General features: G+C 44.0%; 1 protein-coding gene across 4 annotated transcripts in view; it reads right to left on the minus strand.

The window, feature by feature from the left end:
• The window catches only part of LOC138649140 (survival motor neuron protein-like), a 98,654-nt gene extending 90,860 nt beyond the window's left edge, over window positions 1–7,794 (minus strand). The window contains exon 1 of one of the 4 annotated variants that reach the window (XM_069739308.1): window positions 7,593–7,794. In XM_069739308.1, coding sequence (XP_069595409.1) covers window positions 7,593–7,640 — 48 coding nt within the window. In that variant the 5' untranslated portion in view covers window positions 7,641–7,794. The remainder of the gene's footprint in view (window positions 1–7,592) is intronic. The other 3 variants (XM_069739300.1, XM_069739323.1, XM_069739314.1) reach the window with 3 other exon arrangements.
• Between the last annotated feature and the right edge of the window lie 13,669 nt (window positions 7,795–21,463).

Genomic DNA, 21,463 nt, shown 5'->3' on the forward strand with positions numbered 1-21,463 from the left:
GGCACAAGCTGAGATGACACAGATGCTAGTACACCTTGCTGTAGTGCACATGTGCAGGATGCCGCAAGAGGAAGCTTTCACTGCATGACTCCTGGGGTGCTCTGAACCACCCACACGACTCTTCACCGGTAAGCACTCTACTTTATAACTTTACCTTCATGCTATAAGGAAGACTGCAGAGAGCAAGAGCTTTAGAAAGCTATCACCATGTACTGAAAGGTTTGCTCTAAATCAGCAGGTTTGCTTGTAAAGGGAATCTGTGAGAACAATCCAACCCACCATACTATCTATATGGTCATGTTGCTCTCTGAAAAATTGTCATCCATACTTTTAAGTATGTAATCCGTTGCTCCCTGACAAATTAAAAATATCTATTTTACATATAAAAACGAGGCCAAAGTGCTTTTGGTGTGCCGAAGCACTTCCCAAACCTCTGCCTCCCAAGGATTATTTCTTGCCTAGTGTCACCTTCTTCTCTTTGACTGACACCTTACTCACTATGTGGTCAAGCCAGGGAGCTATGAGTCAAAAAGAAGAGGGTGTTAAGCAGTTAATAGAGTCTCATTTGCATATGAATTTTGCACAGCAATTTTTCAGTTGTCAAAAACCAACAGAGTGCACAAATAAAGGCATATCTTATGGAGAATGATGCGACCATATACAGGTCCTTCTCAAAAAATTAGCATATAGTGTTAAATTTCATTATTTACCATAATGTAATGATTACAATTAAACTTTCATATATTATAGATTCATTATCCACCAACTGAAATTTGTCAGGTCTTTTATTGTTTTAATACTGATGATTTTGGCATACAACTCCTGATAACCCAAAAAACCTGTCTCAATAAATTAGCATATTTCACCCATCCAATCAAATAAAAGTGTTTTTTAATAACAAACAAAAAAACCATCAAATAATAATGTTCAGTTATGCACTCAATACTTGGTCGGGAATCCTTTGGCAGAAATGACTGCTTCAATGCGGCGTGGCATGGAGGCAATCAGCCTGTGACACTGCTGAGATGTTATGGAGGCCCAGGATGCTTCAATAGCGGCCTTAAGCTCATCCAGAGTGTTGGGTCTTGCGTCTCTCAACTTTCTCTTCACAATATCCCACAGATTCTCTATGGGGTTCAGGTCAGGAGAGTTGGCAGGCCAATTGAGCACAGTAATACCATGGTCAGTAAACCATTTACCAGTGGTTTTGGCACTGTGAGCAGGTGCCAGGTCGTGCTGAAAAATGAAATCTTCATCTCCATAAAGCATTTCAGCCAATGGAAGCATGAAGTGCTCCAAAATCTCCTGATAGCTAGCTGCATTGACCCTGCCCTTGATGAAACACAGTGGACCAACACCAGCAGCTGACATGGCACCCCACACCATCACTGACTGTGGGTACTTGACACTGGACTTCAGGCATTTTGGCATTTCCTTCTCCCCAGTCTTCCTCCAGACTCTGGCACCTTGATTTCCGAATGACATGCAAAATTTGCTTTCATCAGAAAAAAGTACTTGGGACCACTTAGCAACAGTCCAGTGCTGCTTCTCTGTAGCCCAGGTCAGGCGCCTCTGCCGCTGTTTATGGTTCAAAAGTGGCTTTACCTGGGGAATGCGGCACCTGTAGCCCATTTCCTGCACACGCCTGTGCACGGTGGCTCTGGATGTTTCCACACCAGACTCAGTCCACTGCTTCCTCAGGTTCCCCAAGGTCTGGAATCGGTCCTTCTCCACAATCTTCCTCAGGGTCCGGTCTCCTCTTCTCGTTGTACAGCGTTTTCTGCCACATTGTTTCCTTCCAACAGACTTACCATTGAGGTGCCTTGATACAGCACTCTGGGAACAGCCTATTTGTTGAGAAATTTCTTTCTGGGTCTTACCCTCTTGCTTGAGGGTGTCAATGATGGCCTTCTTGACATCTGTCAGGTCGCTAGTCTTACCCATGATGGGGGTTTTGAGTAATGAACCAGGCAGGGAGTTTATAAAAGCCTCAGGTATCTTTTGCATGTGTTTAGAGTTAATTAGTTGATTCAGAAGATTAGGGTAATAGGTCGTTTAGAGAACCTTTTCTTGATATGCTAATTTATTGAAACAGGTTTTTTGGGTTATCAGGAGTTGTATGCCAAAATCATCAGTATTAAAACAATAAAAGACCTGACAAATTTCAGTTGGTGGATAATGAATCTATAATATATGAAAGTTTAATTGTAATCATTACATTATGGTAAATAATGAAATTTAACACTATATGGTAATTTTTTGAGAAGGACCTGTATGCCTTTAAAGTGATACTTTTTTATTTAAAAGACTAAGCGGGCGATGTGTCAAACCTTTTAAAGAGAATCGGTCACCACATTTGACATTATTAAACTATTAATATGAGCAAACAGGACTGAAAATAGTCCTCCTTGTATGTCTCATATAGCTGTGTTGTTGCTGAGAAATCCTCTTTAATGGCTTTGTACAAATGACCTCTTCCAGGCTCCGGGGCAGATGGTGCCTGGAGATAACTCTGCCTCCAGAGCTTATTTTACATGAAGGGGAATTACCAGTCTGATATGTAATGGTTACCAGTGTGATGTATAATGGTTACCAGTATGATTTGTAATGGATTACCAGTGTGATTTGTAATGGATACCAGTGTGATGTGACATGGTTACCAGTGTTAACCAGTGTGATGTGACATGGTTACCAGTGTTACCAGTTTGATGTGACATGGTTACCAGTGTTATGTGTAATGGTTGCCAGTGTTACCAGTGTGATGTGACATGGTTACCAGTGTGATGTGTAATGGTTGCCAGTGTTACCAGTGTGATGTGACATGGTTACCAGTGTTACCAGTGTTATGTGTAATGGTTACCAGTCTTAGCAATGTAATGTGTAATAGTTACCAGTGTGATGTGTAATAGTTAACAGTGTTGTGTGTAATGGTTAGCAGTGTGATATTCAATGGTTACCAGTGTTAGCAGTGTGATGTGCAATGGTTACCAGTGTTACCAGTGCTATGCGTAATGGTTACCAGTGTTACCAGTGTTAAGCGTAATGGTTACCAGTGTTAGCAGTGTGATGTGCAATGGTTACCAGTGTTATCAGTGCTATACGTAATGGTTACCAGTGTTATCAGTGCTATACGTAATGGTTACCAGTGTTATCAGTGCTATACGTAATGGTTACCAGTGTTGGCAGTGTGATGTGTAATAGTTACCAGTGTTACCAGTGTGATATGTAATGGTTACCAGTGTAATGTGATATGGTTGCCAGTGTTAGCAGTGTGATGTGCAATGGTTACCAGTGTTATCAGTGCTATACGTAATGGTTACCAGTGTTGGCAGTGTGATGAGTAATAGTTACCAATGTTACCAGTGTGATATGTAATGGTTACCAGTGTCATGTGATATGGTTGCCAGTGTTACCAGTGTGATATGTAATGTTCGCTCTCTGCTCCTGATCTCACTGCAGAGCTGTGTGTGATTATAACTGACCTATCTGCAAGATCCTCTCAGTTTCCATCTCACAGGCAATGTTGCAATATTGTTACAATACAGCAGAGCTCAGAGAGAAGCAAAAAATGCAAGAAGACAAATTTAATTACTCCTGTCTTGTGTTAGCTACATGTGTCACACTGTAAATAACTCCTTCATGTAAAATAAGCTCTGGAGGCAGAGTAATCTCCAGGTAGCATCCAGGCCCGAATTATCTCAACAACAAGACATCTGATATGAGGCACACAAGGAGGGCTGTCTTCAGCATTCTATAACTTGTATGCTGTATTAATAGGTTAGGAAGGTGAAATGTGGTGACAGATTCCCTTTAAGCCAGCAATCTGCGTAAATTGCTTAGAAAAGTTGTTATTTTTTTGGCGCAACATGAACTTGTGAGAAAAATGTGTGACATTTGGCATTTTCCCAGAAATTTGAAGCAGCTCGTGTTCACTAAATTCAGAAAAAGTGCCGGCATTCGTTAAGCCAAAAATGGTACTTCAGTCTCAGAATGGAGTAAGATTCCTGGCGAGGTGCATGCCATGGAGAAGATTCATTAAGTGATGTGCGCCTCTTAATGAATTTGGCACATCATGCCCCAGCGAGCCCTTCATTGACACTGACATGCCAGTCTTAAGGAATCGGCCCCTAAAAGTGTCATCACAATTTGTAGAAATCCCGAGATTAGAAAAGGCCCCACGGTGAATATCCATTGGTCACATTGTTGCTTTCACAGATTGCTCAGCTGGCTATTTGATCACTGTTTTGCTTATACTGTGCCACTGGGGGATCGGTGGCACCCCATTCACACTCCCTATGTCTATGAGAAGGGGCAAATGCAATCTGGATTCTGTTCCTTATACCCCAGCTGCCTAGTTTTCTTTCATGATATGTATTATTTCTCATTGTTTCCCGATACCTTGTAAATATGGAACATAGAGTATGTGTGCTGGACACTAGAAAGAACCTATTCGAGCCTTTGCCTAGCAACAAGTGTACAAAGCCTTATAGACTTATATTGCCGATGACATTTCTATAGCAAATGATTTCAGAGTGCAAAAGGAGTGACTATATCCACTAGCTGCCACTGTAATTACAGACCCTCGTTACACTCATTTCACTTGGTTCATGTTCCCTAACATATAGCTAGTACCTGATTTGCTATTTTCGTGAGAAGGTGGCGGATGATCAAATCTACATTGTAACGACACATTGTACCAACTTCTCTGCCCTACGTAGACATGGATGCTGTATACATTGACAGTGCCAGGAAGAGTAACAGAGGGGAATTTCTCAGCCCCAGTTTTCCCCCATGTCTTCGGCAATGATTCAGTTCATAGCATGTTGATGAGGAAATTGCTAAAATACGTTGCATTTTTGGCCAATAACTAACGTAATAAGGGCCATGGCCTATATGAACATGTACTGTCGATCACACCGCGCGAGTTTATAGAAGATTACATGAAAGATGGACATATCAGCTTCCATCTAATGTTCACGCGCAGCTCAATTAGCCACAAGCAAGTACGTCTTCTGCCTCCTATCAGCAACAGATTAATTATTCCATGCCGCAAATTGCCTGGACCTTGTCCATACTAGCAGTAGATTGACTACACAATTACTGATGGAAGAAGGTACAGTACAGACAGTAACATGCATGGAAGACGAGAGGTCCCACAGCAAGTATCAAATGTGTAGTTTGCCACCCAGGACAGTAGGCCTGGTAATTGTTTCCTTTTCTACCACCTTTCCATAAGCCTTGGACCAAATCCTCGCCCCATGTTTGCCCACACTCCTGTTCCTCTGTGTAAGGGCAGAGACAGACTGCCGTATTTCTCGTGCGAGAATCGCATGGTAAAGCTCGTAGTGGCTGTGGCTCTCCTGACCTGAGCTTGACAGCTGCATAGTAATCCATCATACTGTCTTGCTCGGGTCAGGAGAGGTGCCGGCCAGTGCGTGCAGTGCGATCCTCGCACGAGTTATACGGCAGTCTGTCTCTGCCCTAAAAAAGATAATCCTGAGAGGTTCTCTTCTCACTAATCAATGCCAAAGTGGAAGGAATGAAGCAATGTTGGCCTTCATTTCTCCAAGGGGCACATAGCCACTGTATGTTCAGCCTGTATGGTGTATATATATCTTATATATAATTGCCTAGAATACTACTTCCTGCAATTTGTGCCAACTTCCGTGGCTTTGTCCGGAGCTAATGTCCGGAGCTAATGTCCGGAGCTAATGTCCGGAGATAAGTGACGTCAACAGTGTCCAGTGTTTGATTGGTTGCCGCCTGCTGCGAGCGACCAATCAGAAACGTGCCGTACTGTGACACACTCCGCCCGCCATTTTGGTGTGATTTTTGAATTTTTACCTCACAGCAAGTTTCTACTGCGTGGAGGCGGGCCCAGTGACGTTGCTCTTCAAGCTCCTGCCGAATTTCAAGTATATATGGATTCTAGACTCCCGATTCTTTAGAATCGGGCTGCCATCTAGTATATATATAAATATATATACAGTATATATATATATGTGTGTGCGTGCGTGCGTGCGTGCGTGCGTGCAGCCTTGAACACATATACAATGCTGCAAGACAGTTAAGTTGGGGGAAACCGTTATGGCTACGATAATGGGTGCTGTTGTTGAGTGTCACCTAGTATCTGTTAACCATCTGATGCAGAATCAGTAAATTATAGGGAATCTATCAGCAGGATTTCGCCCCACAAACCATTTATATGCACATGTAGCTCTTTCACAGACGAATCCAGCCATGCCTTTCCATTAGCAGTCCGTTCTTCAATCACTAAGAAATCAGCATTTAGATTGATATGCAAATGAGGCTGTAGATCTGAAAACTCTGTCACTCCAGCTCTATTCTCCACCCAGCATCGCGGCCTCTTCCGACATGACTGACAAATCCTTTGCATGAAGCCACACAGCATAGAGGCTGTCAGTTAAACAGGAGGAATCGGAGCTGGGTTAGGAATAGAGCTGGAGTGACAGAGGCTTCAGATCTCCAGCCTCTTTTAGATATTCATTCAAACACTGATTTCTTAGTAACGGCGGTACAGACCTGCCATGTAAAGGTATTGCTGGACTTGTCTTTGAAAGAGCTACATGCTCATACAAATAGCTTGTGGCTGAAATCCTGCTGACAGATTACATTCTATGCTATAGTTCTGGTAAAACTCAAGTTGTGGAGATTGGTTCTCGTATACATCACAGCGGATTGGATCTCGGCATTAATCCAGCCCCCAGCAAACATATAGGTTAAAAAAAAATCGCTTGTAGATGATGTGATGATGTGCAAGGGGCATGGACTCGGCAAGGATTGCTACAGGACATGGCAATCATCAAACTACTGTACAAGGCACCAGGAGACACTTGGTTTTTGGATTTTCCCAGGACAGCCATATAAAATGACATTGGTTACTGTATTTCCATATCATGTTTTGCTCTGCTGGTCGCACCAGCAATGATTCTAACATATACGAGAGGCCTGTACTGCGCGTTTCGATCAGCGGGCACAAGACGGTGACATCGCACGGGAAGATCATTTCATAGGAACGGCAATGTACGCCGGCTGGCAGATCGCGCCAAGGTAAAAGCTACGAGCAGACAACAATGGAACGATTACAATGGATCCCACCGCGGCTCGCCCCCGCACAAATACGATTACATCGCCAGTGAAACATGACAGAATCGACACTGGACCTCTGGAGAAGAGCAGAAAAGACCAGCAGCCGAGGAGAGAAGCCGGCCCGTTAACCCCTTGTGTTCCGCCTGTCTGACAGCGACTTTGAAGGCACGGAATTACTTTACTCCCCGGCTCCTCCATGTTGTTGCTAGGCAGATGATTCCCTTTACTCCCCAGCACAAGCCAATTTGTACTATGTTCTCCTATGGAGCTGACAGGGATGTGGGGTTCTGCGCAGGGCACGGAGCGGGGCATGGAAATGAGGCATTCCTGCTATATGCTGCATGCAGCAACATGTACCACCACCCACTCTCCTAAGCAGGCATGCCCACTGTGGTGAGGAGACATGCATGCCAGCACCACCGCACACCAGGACATCCATGCCCACACCACCAACACAACATGTACACTGAGCTAGTCGTCACCTGGGAGCTGTCCTTGTGATACACTATCTCCCTGTCACAAGCTGCCATCCTCCGGTCAGTGCTCTAGACTCATCCCAGCCACCGGCACCCCATCCTTGCGCTGCAGCCAGTCTACCATATGTAGGGAGCTCTGGGAAATGTAGTCCTCTACCCGCAGAGCCAGATGCGCTGCATCACCAGCAAGCATCATCCCCCAGAACGCAATGCTTCCCACTGGCGGCGGGACGGCGCCACCTAGTGCTCAGTGAGCGGAACTACAACACTGATTTTGTCCTCACCCATGTGAACCTGTCCCTGGCCCTGGCCCTGTCACATGACATTGAAAATGAAAAACAATCTATGGATACGGATTCAGTAGCTTCAAATTGTTATATACATATTATTAAGTAGCATACAATTTTATACTTATGAACGGGAAAAAAAATTCTCACTGTTGAAGACATAAAAGAATAAGTATCTTTACGTAATATAGTAACTATACGTAATATATATGAAAGAAGTCATGCGATCAACAATAATATTTTTTCTAACTATTACAAAAGATGGGAACCTTGAATTAATACCTTCTTGAGTCCTCAATCTTCTAGAATTATTTAGCATTCTTGCTCTAATAAACTACTTTACACTTTCCTCAGATATTTATTGCAAATTTTCAGTGTTTATTCCAATTCTGATATTACAACCATATGAACTTCACGATAGTGGCAACATTTCTTTGATATGACTTACATTTATTTGGGAAAATATCGGAAAATTGGCGAAAGTTTCAGAATTTTCAAACTTTTTAAGATTTCTGTCCTTAAACCAGAGAGTCGTGTCGCACAAAATAGTTTACAAATAACATTTCCCACCTGTCTACATCAGCACAAGTTTTTAAACATTTTTTTTTTGTTATAAGGGTTAAAAGTTGACCAGCGATTTCTCATTTTTCCAACAAAATCTACAAAACCATTTTTTTAGGGACCACCTCACATGTGAGGTGACTAGATGACAGAAAACACCCAAAAGTGGCACCGTTCTAAAAACTGTACCCTTCAAGGTGCTCAAAACCGCATTCAAGAAGTTTAATAACCCTTCAGGTGCTTCACAGGAATTCATCGAGTGTGAGAGGAAAAAATAAGCATTTACCATTTTTACACTGTGAAATGGGTAAAAATGGCACTAAAATTTGTCCCACAATTTTTGCTGAATGTAGAAATTTCCTATATATAGCTGAACAGCACTGCTTAGCCACACGGCGAGACTTGGGAGTGAAAGAGCGCTATTTGCCTCCTGCGGCGCAGATTTTCCTAGAATAGTTTGTGGACTTAATATATAGCACCCCTAAGTGCTAGAAAAGCAGAAATCCCCCTTCAAGTGACCCAACTTTAGGAATTTATGGGAGGTGGAGCCGCATATTCATCACTGTAATGAGCGGTACCATGTGACCGCTCACACAGGACAAGTGCCAGCGCTGAGAGGAGGCATCGCGGGAGCTGGGTGAGTATTTCTCTGCTAGTGGGGGGTAGGGAGGGGTGGGAGGCAGGAGATGACCCCAAACTTTATTTTTAGCAAAAAAAATTGATTTTTCATCCCTTCTCTCCAGCGAGCGCTGCAGGGGAGAAGAGATGAATGCCGCCTTCAGCACCACACGCAGGGGACAGCGCTGTCTCTCCTGCACGGTCCGTGTGGTCCTCAGGCGGCACATGGGCGGCACACGGCTGCCGCACGTGTGCCACACTGATGGGCCACGTGAGCACACGGACACGGATAACTCCAGTACCGATTTCTCCGGTACCAGAATTATCTGGACGTGTGAGACTGGCCTAAGGCCGGGATCTCACATGCGAGAAATACGTCCGAGTCTCGCATGGTAATCCCCAGCCCTGCTGCCTGCACTCCGGAGCGTAGCAATACATGGAGCCGCACGCTCAGCTCCTAAGTGTCCGGTGCAGGGCTGGGGATTACCATGCGAGACTCGGACGTATTTCTCGCATGTGTGATCCCGGACTAATAAGGCAACAGAGTTACCTGGTCTCTGCTCAGCGGTGTCCTTCTTTTCAGGAGTGCACAAAACTGTGGTCGATGCGCTTTTATACTCGTCTAAAAAACAGACACCGCTGGTTCACAGGTCCTATGGTGTCTACTTTTTAATAACTTTTGTTTTTTACTTTTTTACATTGTCCCAGGATGGGACATCATTGTATACTGACAGATCGCTGATCTGATGCAATGCTTCTGTACTGCAGGGCATCAGAGCATCGTCTGGCAGGCGCCACCTTCAGAGGCCACCTTCACTGCAGGACCCTGAATGACCCCGCGGCCATCTTGAGCCCCGGGGTCACAATGGAGAACATAGACACAACACGACTGCATTACATTGTGCCGATGGAAGCACAGAGCGAGCTCACTCCCTCTGCAATGCTCCTCAATGTCACTGTCACTATTGACAGCGGCAATAGAAAGGTTTAAGCAACCGTGACCGGTGCTAGCACTGGTCATTGGCATTGCTGGAGGGTGCCAGCTCTCACTTAGACCTGACACCCGCACCTGATTGCAGCGGCACGTGAGCTGGCGCAATCGCGGCACCATACATATACGGCGGTCTGCAGAAACACAGGTCCCATGTCGGGAAGGGGTTAAATTATTCTCCTTTTCCCCCCTTTCCACTCACTTTTCCCAAACTTTCCGTGATTTTGAGACACTTTCATGGACAAACCGTGAGTCGGGGAAGTCAATGAGTCCGAGATCATAGGCCAGGAGGGTATGTCATCATAAACACAGGAGTGAGACAAATGAGTATTCAAGTCAAAGTCCAGGTTATTAATTTCTAGAAGGTAGTGGAGCAAGACAAAAGGGTTAAGCAATCGGATGGTCAAAGGTAAATTCAAGGTCAGGAAACAAACATCAGAATATAAGAACTCAGAACACACGCACGCATGCACGCACGCATGCGCACACACACACACACACGCTCAGCTGATCCTCACATCATCCCTAAGACAATGGAAGTGACAATTTCTATCCTTATTAAAGTATTGTTCATCATTCCACTTCCTTTCTTACCTTTCCTATTCCACCTTTAATATTATCCTTTATTTTGTTAAAATTATAAAAAATTCAAAAAAATATTGAAAAAATTAAATGAAACACAGTCAGAACCTCATTACATAGTCTGAAGTATGTGGACATCCAACCATTTTCCACAGGAACATTAAGGGCTCATACTAATTTGCGAGAAAAACGGACAAGCGCCATCCGATAAGAAAATCGGACTGCACTCTGACCAATGTTAATCTATGAGTCAGAGCTCATCTGCAATTTTTTTCTCAGCTGAAATCGCACTGAGAAAAAAATCGCAGCATGCTGTCATTGTCCTCGTGTCTCTTGCAAAACTTACCAATGCAAGTCAATGCGTGTGATTAAAAAAATTGCACAGCACAATGATGGGGGTGGGGAAGGGGACAATAAGTAATGTGGAGCAGAGGACAATGAGGGGGTGGGGAATTTGGATGGGAGTAAGGGGGGCTTATAATGAACTTATGACTAGGGGGATGGGGAGGAGGACATTAGATATGGATGTGAAATTAATTAGCTGGTGGAGGAGGGTGCTAATCCCCTGATAGTGTCCTGATAATGTCTTCTCCCACCCCCAAATTCATTATGATGCTATCAAAGACTTAGGCTGCCGTCACACTAGCAGTATTTGGTCAGTATTTTACCTCAGTATTTGTAAGCCAAAACCAGGAGTGGAACAATTAGAGGAAAAGTATAATAGAAACATATGCATCACTTCTGCATTTATCACCCACTCCTGGTTTTGGCTACAAATACTGATGTAAAATACTGACCAAATACTGACCGTGTGACGGCAGCCATATAATGAATGATGAGGGGACACAGGAGAGTGACTAAGGCTTTGTGCTCATGTTCAACCTTTTTGTAGGAGGAAATTCTGCTGCATAACATAATGTGTTGGCAGGAAAACGTTTTTTACATGCTTTTGTTACGTATTTTACCCACAAAATAAACGAATTAAACTGCAAGAATTGACATGCAGATTTTAATGTGCTGCAATTCTACAAGGAAAAAATAAGCAGCGTGTGCATGAGACTTTAGGGATTTCCGTCACTTTGCTTGTACTGTAACACCTTGTATATTTTCTGTGTGCACATAGCCGAATAGTTAATTGGGGAGAGTCACAGACTGAATAGTTTATATTTATTGGGTGCCAGAGTTAATAGTTAATGGGGGGCATAGTGATGCTTATTACTTTATATTTTGATTGGTGCATGGCTAATAGTACACTGCTCAAAAAAATAAAGGGAACATTTAAACAACAGAATTGTCCACTTAGGAAGCAACACTGTTTGACAATCAATTTCACATGCTATTGTGCAAATGGAATAGACAACAGATGGAAATTATTGGCAATTACCAAGACACTCAATAAAGGAGTGGTTCTGCAGGGGGGGACCACAGACTACATCTCAGTACCAATGCTTTCTGGCTGATGTTTTGGTCACTTTTGAATGTTGATTGTGCTTTCACACTCGTGGTAGCACAAGACAGACTCTACAACCCACACAAGTGGCTCAGGTAGTGCAGCTCATCGAGGATGGCACATCAATGCGAGCTGTGGCAAAAAGGTTTGCTGTGTCTGTCAGTGTAGTGTCCAGAGGCTGGAGGCGCTACCAGGAGAGGGGCCAGTACACCAGGAGATGTGGAGGGGGCCGTAGGAGAGCAACAACCCAGCAGCAGGACCGCTACCTCAGCCTTTGTTCAAGGAGGAACAGGAGGAGCACTGCCAGAGCCCTGCAAAATGACCTCCAGCGGGCCACAAATGTGCATGTGTCTGCACAAACGGTTAGAAACCGACTCCATGAGGATGGTCTGAGTGCCTGACATCCACAGATGGGGGTTGTGCTCACAGCCCAACACCGTGCAGGACGCTTGGCATTTGCCACAGAACACCAGGATTGGCAAATTCGCCACTGGCGCCCTGTGCTCTTCACAGATGAAAGCAGGTTCACACTGAGCACATGTGACAGACGTGACAGAGTCTGGAGACGTGTGGAGAGCGATCTACTGCCTGTAACATCCTTCAGCATATCTGGTTTGGCAGTGGGTCAGTAATGGTGTGGGTGGCATTTCTTTGGAGGGCCGCACAGCCCTCCATGTAGGTAGCCTGACTGCCATTAGGTACCGAGCTGAGAACCTCAGACCCCTTGTGAGACCATATGCTGGTGTGGTTGGCCCTGGGTTCCTCCTAATGCAGGACAATGCCAGACCTCATGTGGCTGGAGTGTGTCAGCAATTCCTGCAAGATGAAGGCATTGAAGCTATGGAAAGATCCGCCCGTTCCCCAGACCTGAATCCGACTGAACACATCTGGGACATCATGTCTCGCACCATCCACCAACATCACATTGCACCACAGACTGTCCAGGAGTTGATGGATGCTTTAGTCCAGGTCTGGGAGGAGATCCCTCAGGAGACCATCCGCCACCTCATCAGGAGCATGCCCAGGCGTTGTAGAGAGGTCATACAGGCACATGGAAGCAACACACACACACCTGAACATCATTTCTTTGTCTTGAGACATTTCCACTGAAGTTGGATCAGCCTGTAATTTGATTTTCCACTTTGATTTTGAGCATCATTCCAAATTCAGACCTCCATGGGATATTCATTTTGATTTACATTGATGATTTTTACGATTTATTGTTCTCAACACATTCCACTATGTAATAAATAAAGATTTGCAACTAAAATATTTCATTCAGTGATATCTAGGATGTGGTATTTTAGTGTTCCCTTTATTTTTTTAAGCAGTGTATATTAATGGTGGGGTACAAATGTGTATTCAGGGGGAAGACATGTATGTATACAATGTATATGACCTTGTTATTTTTAGGAGTGTGACAATCATCGTGACAAGACGATTCGTGGCTGGGAGATGTTGACATGAAGGTCTGACCAGATGGAGAAGAAACAGGAGAAAGCGGCTCTAATCAGATGAGACATCAGAGGTAAGTACCTCGATGCAAATATTATTCTTTATCTGCACTGTGTGACTTGGAGTGATAATGTTATCTGTAAAATGCCATAGTCTACGTTCTCACATTTATGTGAAATGTTCGTGTGCTACCAGATCGCATATGGACTTGTAGAGTTTTCCAAGTCCATTTACACATCCGTGAAAATCACAGCTCTGAGAATGAGATCCGTGAGAGTCAGAGAATGTCCTTTTCTAATCAGATTTTGAGGATCAGAATAGGACATGGTCAATGCGACTGTAAAAGCGGGCAGCATACCGACACTGCACGGATACAGGAATGTAGCCTTATTGTGTATAGTACAGTCCCATAGTATATAGTGTGCTCACTTATTATGTATAGCACAGTCCATTAGTATATACAGTGTCTGTAAAGTCATGGTGCACTTTTGACCAGTCACAGGATCTATTTATAGTTTACATTTTAGCGCCCTTTCTCTGGCCCAATCATATCAGACCTGTTCATGAGGAGAGATAACAAGAACCAATCAAACAACACAAACTCATTTAAGCTGTTGCTGAGCCCCCAGTCAGATTAACCCCTGATAAACTGAACTCTGATTAATACGCTGCCAGGTCTGTGACATCATGCAACCACAAGCTTATGCCAGCTGTGTGGTTTTCCATGCCTACCTTGAGTATGAACATAACACCCCTAAAGTGAACGTGTGGTGTGGCCTGATGCATGATAAGGCGATAGGCCCATTATTTTCGCAGAGCGGTCTGTGATGGCAAACACGTATCTTGACATGTTGGAATTGTATGCAGTGCCACAATTTCCAGAAGGAGTCATCTTTCAACAGGACGGCGCTCCTCCACACTATGCCACCATTGTTCGTGAGTTTCTGGATAGAACATTCCCCCGGGAGTGGATAGGCAGGGGTTCGATCAAGCTATGGCCAGCAAGATCCCTGGATCTGACACCCTTAGACTTTTACTTTTGGGGCTATGTGAAGCAACATGTGTACACTGAAAGTATCAACGACACTAATCACTTAAAACAGAGAATCACAGACGTTACTCACTCTGTTACACCAGATGTCCTTACCCGTGTGTGGCAAGAACTTCACTATAGTTTGGATGTGTGTAGTTCAACAAATGGAGCCCACATCAAATGGCATTGAATAGGTATGAAGCTGGGAGAGTTTTTCTTTTATTTGGAGCAGATTTCACATTTCTATAGGTTTTTGTTGCTTTCCAGTGACTGGTCAAAAGTGCACCATGACTTTACGGACACATTGTAGTGTACTCACTTATTATGTATAGCACAGTCACTTGGATTTACCTGTGTTCAATAGAAAGCAGACCTTTGTATGCAGCGAACATATGCTGTGTCCAAAGCGCTGCTAATTTCGGGTTGTGGTAACGTAGCCTTAGGCCGGCTTCACACTTGCGAGTTTTACGGATGTAAGAGCGCAGAAACTACGTCCGTAAAACTCGCAAAACATACGGCACAATTATTCTCTATGCCCCTGCTCCTATCTGCCGTATTAAACTGATCAGTATTATACGGCTTTCTACGGCCGTAGAAAATCGCAGCATGCTGCGTTTGTCACCGTATTGCGCAAATAAAACGTCAATGAAAGTCTATGGAAGCCCCAAAAATACGGATTACACACGGACCAGCAGTGTGACTTGCGAGAAATACGCAGCGGTGTTAGCGAGAAAAGCCGGCAATTCAGTCCGGTGTACAGTAAAATCACACTGACAGCTTACAGTAGAATAGGTAGAATAAATGTGTACACATAGAATAGGTGTAAATATATATATATATATATATATATATGTCAGTGAGACACATATTTACATATATATTAATATTTCTTCCAGCGCTAGACAGCTTTAAAGCCGGTATTTCAATTACCGGCTTTTGCTTTCTCCTTCCTAAACCCAACATGATATGAGACCTGGTTTACATACAGTAAACCATCTCATATCCCCATTTTTTTTGCATATTCCACACTACTAATATCAGTAGTGTGTATGTGCAAAATTTGGCCGTTCTAGCTAGTAAATTAAGGGGTTAAATTGCGGAAAAAATTGGCGTGGGCTCCCGCACAATTTTCTCCGCCAGAGTAGTAAAGCCAGTGACTGAGGGCAGATATTAATAGCCTGGAGAGGGTCCACGGTTATTGGCCCCCCTGGCTAAAAACATCTGCCCCCAGCCACCCCAGAAAAGGCACATCTGGAAGATGCGCCTATTCTGGCACTTGGCCACTCTCTTCCTATTCCCGTGCAGCGGTGGGATATGGGGTAAAGAAGGGTTAATGCCACCTTTCTATTGTAAGGTGACATTAAGCCAAATTAATAATGGAGAGGCGTCAATTATGACACCTATCCATTATTAATCCAATACTAGTAAAGGGTTAAAAAAAACGCACACACATCATTAAAAATTATTTTAATGAAATAAAAACAAAGGTTGTTGTATTATTTTATTTAACGCCCAATCCAATCACTGAAGACCCTCGTTCTGTAACCAAAAAAACATAATAAACCAACAATATCCTTACCTTCCGCAGATCTGTAAAGTCCAACGATGTAAATCCATCTGAAGGGGTTAAAATATTTTGCAGACACGAGCTTTGCTAATGCAGCAGCTCATGTCTGCAAAACCCCGGAGAATGTAGGTAAAGTAGGTCAATGACCTATATTTACCTTCATTTGCGGTGAGGCGCCCTCTGCTGGCTGTTCCTAGATCGTGGGAATTTTCCTAGAAAGCTCCCTGGCTCGAGTTCATATGAGGACAACCAGCAGAGGGCGCCTACTTTACCTTCATTCCCTGGGGTTTTGCAATCATTTGGGTTTTAGCGCTGCATTAGCAGAACTCCTGCCTGCAAAATATTTTAACCCGTTCAGATGGATTTACATAGTTGGACCTTACAGATCCTGGGAAGGTATGTATTTTTTTGGTTTATTATTTTTTTTTTATTTACAGATCGAGGGTCTTCAGTGAGTGAATTGAAAGTAGAATAAATTAATACAACAACCTTTGTGTTTTATTCATTAAATTAATTTTTAATAATGTGTGTGTGGTTTTTTTTTTAACCCTTTACTAGTATTGGATTAATAATGGATAGGTGTCATAATTGACGCCTCTCCATTATTAATTTGGCTTAATGTCACCTTACAATAGCAAGGTGGCATTAACCCTTCATTACCCCATATCCCACCGCTACACGGGAATGGGAAGAGAGTGGCCAAGTGCCAGAATAGGCGCATCTTCCAGATGTGCCTTTTCTGGGGTGGCTGGGGGCAGTTGTTTTTAGCCAGGGGGGGGCAATAACCGTGGACCCTCTCCAGGCTATTAATATCTGCCCTCAGTCACTGGCTTTACTACTCTGGCGGAGAAAATTGTGCGGGAGCCCATGCCAATTTTTTCCGCCATTTAACCCCTTAATTTACTAGCTAGAACGGCCAAATTTTGCATAGACACACTACTAACATTAGTAGTGTGGAATATGCAAAAAAAAAATGGGGATATGAGATCGTTTACTGTATGTAAACCAGGTCTCATATCATGTCGGGTTTTAGGAAGGAGAAAGCAAAAGCCGGTAATTGAATTACCGGCTTTAAAGCTGTCTAGTGCTGGAAGAAATATTAATATATATACATATATGTGTCTAATGACATATATATATATATATATACCTATTCTATGTGTACACATTTATTCTACCTATTCTACTGGAAGCTGTCAGTGTGATTTTACTGTACACCGCAATGAATTACCGGCTTCTCTCACTAACACCGCTGCGTATTTCTCACACTGCTGGTCCGTGTGAGATCCGTATTTTTGGGGCTTCCATAGACTTTCATTGACGTTTTATTTGCGCAATACGGTGACAAACGCAGCATGCTGCGATTTTCTACGGCCGTAGAAAGCCGTATAATACTGATCAGTTTAATACGGCAGATAGGAGCAGGGGCATAGAGAATAATTGTGCCGTTTGTTTTGCGAGTTTTACGGACGTAGTTTCTGCGCTATTACGTCGGTAAAACTCGCAAGTGTGAAGCCGGCCTAAGAACTCAGAACACACACACACACATACACACACACACACAAATACACAGGCTCAGCTGTCACTCACAATCCTGACAGCTCTGCACATCCCTGATCCTCACATCATCCCTAAGACAATGGAAGTGACAATTTCTATCCTTATTAAAGTATTGTTCATCATTCCACTTCCTTTCTTACCTTTCCTATTCCACCTTTAATATTATCCTTTATTTTGTTAAAATTATAAAAAATTAAAAAAAATATTGAAAAAATTAAATGAAACACAGTCAGAACCTCATTACATAGTCTGAAGTATGTGGACATCCAACCATTTTCCACAGGAACATTAAGGGCTCATATTAATTTGCGAGAAAAACGGACAAGTGCCATCCGATAAGAAAATCGGACTGCACTCTGACCAATGTTAATCTATGAGTCAGAGCTCATCTGCAATTTTTTTCTCAGCTGAAATCGCACTGAGAAAAAAATCGCAGCATGCTGTCATTGTCCTCATGTCTCTTGCAAAACTTACCAATGCAAGTCAATGCGTGTGATTAAAAAAATTGCACAGCACAATGATGGGGGTGGGGAAGGGGACAATAAGTAATGTGGAGCAGAGGACAATGAGGGGGGTGGGGAATTTGGATGGGAGTAAGGGGGGCTTATAATGAACTTATGACTAGGGGGATGGGGAGGAGGACATTAGATATGGATGTGAAATTAATTAGCTGGTGGAGGAGGGTGCTAATCCCCTGATAGTGTCCTGATAATGTCTTCTCCCACCCCCAAATTCATTATGATGCTATCAAAGACTTAGGCTGCCGTCACACTATCAGGATTTGGTCAGTATTTTACCTCAGTATTTGTAGCCAAAACCAGGAGTGGAACAATTAGAGGAAAAGTATAATAGAAACATATGCACCACTTCTGCATTTATCACCCACTCCTGGTTTTGGCTACAAATACTGATGTAAAATACTGACCAAATACTGACCGTGTGACGGCAGCCATATAATGAATGATGAGGGGACACAGGAGAGTGACTAAGGCTTTGTGCTCATGTTCAACCTTTTTGTAGGAGGAAATTCTGCTGCATAACATAATGTGTTGGCAGGAAAACGTTTTTTACATGCTTTTGTTACGTATTTTACCCACAAAATAAATGAATTAAACTGCAAGAATTGACATGCAGATTTTAATGTGCTGCAATTCTACAAGGAAAAAATAAGCAGCGTGTGCATGAGACTTTAGGGATCTCCGTCACTTTGCTTGTACTGTAACACCTTGTATATTTTCTGTGTGCACATAGCCGAATAGTTAATTGGGGAGAGTCACAGACTGAATAGTTTATATTTATTGGGTGCCAGAGTTAATAGTTAATGGGGGGCATAGTGATGCTTATTACTTTATATTTTGATTGGTGCATGGCTAATAGTACACTGCTCAAAAAAATAAAGGGAACATTTAAACAACAGAATTGTCCACTTAGGAAGAAACACTGATTAACCATCAATTTCACATGCTATTGTACAAATGGAATAGACAACAGATGGAAATTATTGGCAATTACCAAGACACACTCAATAAAGGAGTGGTTCTGCAGGTGGGGACCACAGCCCACATCTCAGTACCAATGCTTTCTGGCTGATGTTTTGGTCACTTTTGAATGTTGGTTGTGTTTTCACACTCGTGGTAGCATGAGACGGACTCTGCAACCCACACAAGTGGCTCGGGTAGTGCAGCTCATCCAGGATGGCACATCATTGCGAGCTGTGGCAAGAAGGTTTGCTGTGTCTGTCAGTGTTGTGTCCAGAGGCTGGAGGCGCTACCAGGAGACAGGACAGTACACCAGGAGACGTGGAGGGGGCCGCAGGAGAGCAACAACCCAGCAGCGGGACCGCTACCTCAGCCTTTGTGCAAGGAGGAACAGGAGATGCACTGCCAGAGCTCTGCAAAATAGGGATTTTTGTGTTACTCACCGTAAAATCCTTTTCTCTGAGACGCTCATTGGGGAACACAGGACTGTGGGTGTATGCTTCTGCCGCCAGGAGGCTGACACTAAGTAAACATGAAAAAAAGTTAGCTCCTCCTCCATCGTATACACCCTGACACTGGCTACCAGAGACTCCAGTTTGGTGCAAAAAGCAGTAGGCGAACAAAACACAAAAAATAATATAACAGCATAAATACAGAAAACTTATGTCTAGAAAAGATCCTACTGACTAATGTAATCAGATATAACCAAAGCAGCCGTAAGGCTACCAGGGAGGGAGCTGTGTCCCCCAATGAGCGTCTCGGAGAAAAGGATTTTACGGTGAGAAATATAACTCACCAGTAAAAGACATCCAGATAATGGTTGTCTATAAATGCGCCACTGCCGCTTGAAGAATCCTTCTACCCAGACTTGCATCCGCAGAGATCTGGGAGTGGACATTATAATGTTTGACAAACGTATGCAGACTAGACCAGGTCGCAGCCTTGCAAACCTGTTCTGCTGAGGCCTGGTGCCGAATGGCCCAGGAAGCCCCCACTGCTCTAGTTGAATGAGCCTTGATTCCGGCTGGAACCATCACACCCATGGTGCGATAGGCCTCCGGAATGGCCGCACTTATCCACCTGGCCAGGGTAGATTTTGAAGCCGCGCATCCCTTCCTGCGACCCTCTGGAAGGACAAACAGAGCATCTGTCTGGCGAAAAGGAGCCGTTCGGGAAACGTACGTCCTCAGAGCCCTCACCAGATCCAACGTATGGAGAGCTTTTTCTACACGGTGCGTAGGTGCCGGACAAAAAGAGGGCAGAACAATATCTTCATTGATGTGGAATGATGAAACAACCTTCGGCAAAAAGGACGGTGCTGGTCGGAGCACTACCTTGTCCTGATGAAAACGCAAAAAGGGGGTACGACAGTTAAGGGCTGCCAGCTCCGATACCCGCCTTATGGACGTTATTGCCACTAAAAATACGACTTTCCAAGAAAGAAACATCAAAGAAACATCTTGAAGAGGCTCAAAAGGAGCGTCCTGTAAAGCCCTTAAGACCAGATTAAGGTCCCAAGCTTCCAAAGGAGTCTTATAAGGAGGGACCTTATGAGCGACTCCCTGGAAAAAAAGTCCTGACCTGACGATTAGTAGCAATCTTGCGCTGAAAAAGGACTGATAAAGCCGAAATCTGCCTTTTAAGGGTACCCAGAATCCAGGCCTGCTTGAAGGAAGGCTAGAATGTTAGGAACGGAAAAACGCAGAGGAGGCAGCCCGCGCTCTCTACACCAGGAAAGGAAAACCTTCCAAGTGTGATAATAAATCCTGGCTGAAACGGACTTACGTGCACTGATCATAGTATCAGCTACATCTTGAGAAAACCCTGCCTGAGTTAAAACCCAAGATTCAATGGCCAGGCCATCAAACGTAGGACCCCTGAGTTCTGGTGGTAGATCGGCCCTTGAGATAGAAGATCAGGCCGATCGGGGAGCCGCCATGGAACCCCGGCGAGAAGTTGTACCAGGTCTGCATACCAGGTCCGTCGTGGCCAATCCGGGGCGATCAGGATAGCCGGTACTCTCTCTGATTTGATCTTCTTGATTACCCTCGGGAGCAGTGCCAGAGGAAGGAACAGATAAGAGAGATGAAATTGATTCCAAGACAGTACCAGCGCATCCACGGCGATTGCCTGGGGGTCTCGGTACCGAGAGACAAAACTGGGCACCTTGGCATTCACCTTGGACGCCATTAGATCCACATCCGGAGTCCCCCAAAGATGGCATATCTGAAAAAATACCTCGGGATGGAGAGACCATTCCCCGGAGGCTAGACCCTGACGGCTTAGGAAATCTGC

Source organism: Ranitomeya imitator, chromosome 1, assembly GCF_032444005.1.
Source record: "Ranitomeya imitator isolate aRanImi1 chromosome 1, aRanImi1.pri, whole genome shotgun sequence".
In the NCBI taxonomy this organism is placed as follows: domain Eukaryota; kingdom Metazoa; phylum Chordata; class Amphibia; order Anura; family Dendrobatidae; genus Ranitomeya; species Ranitomeya imitator.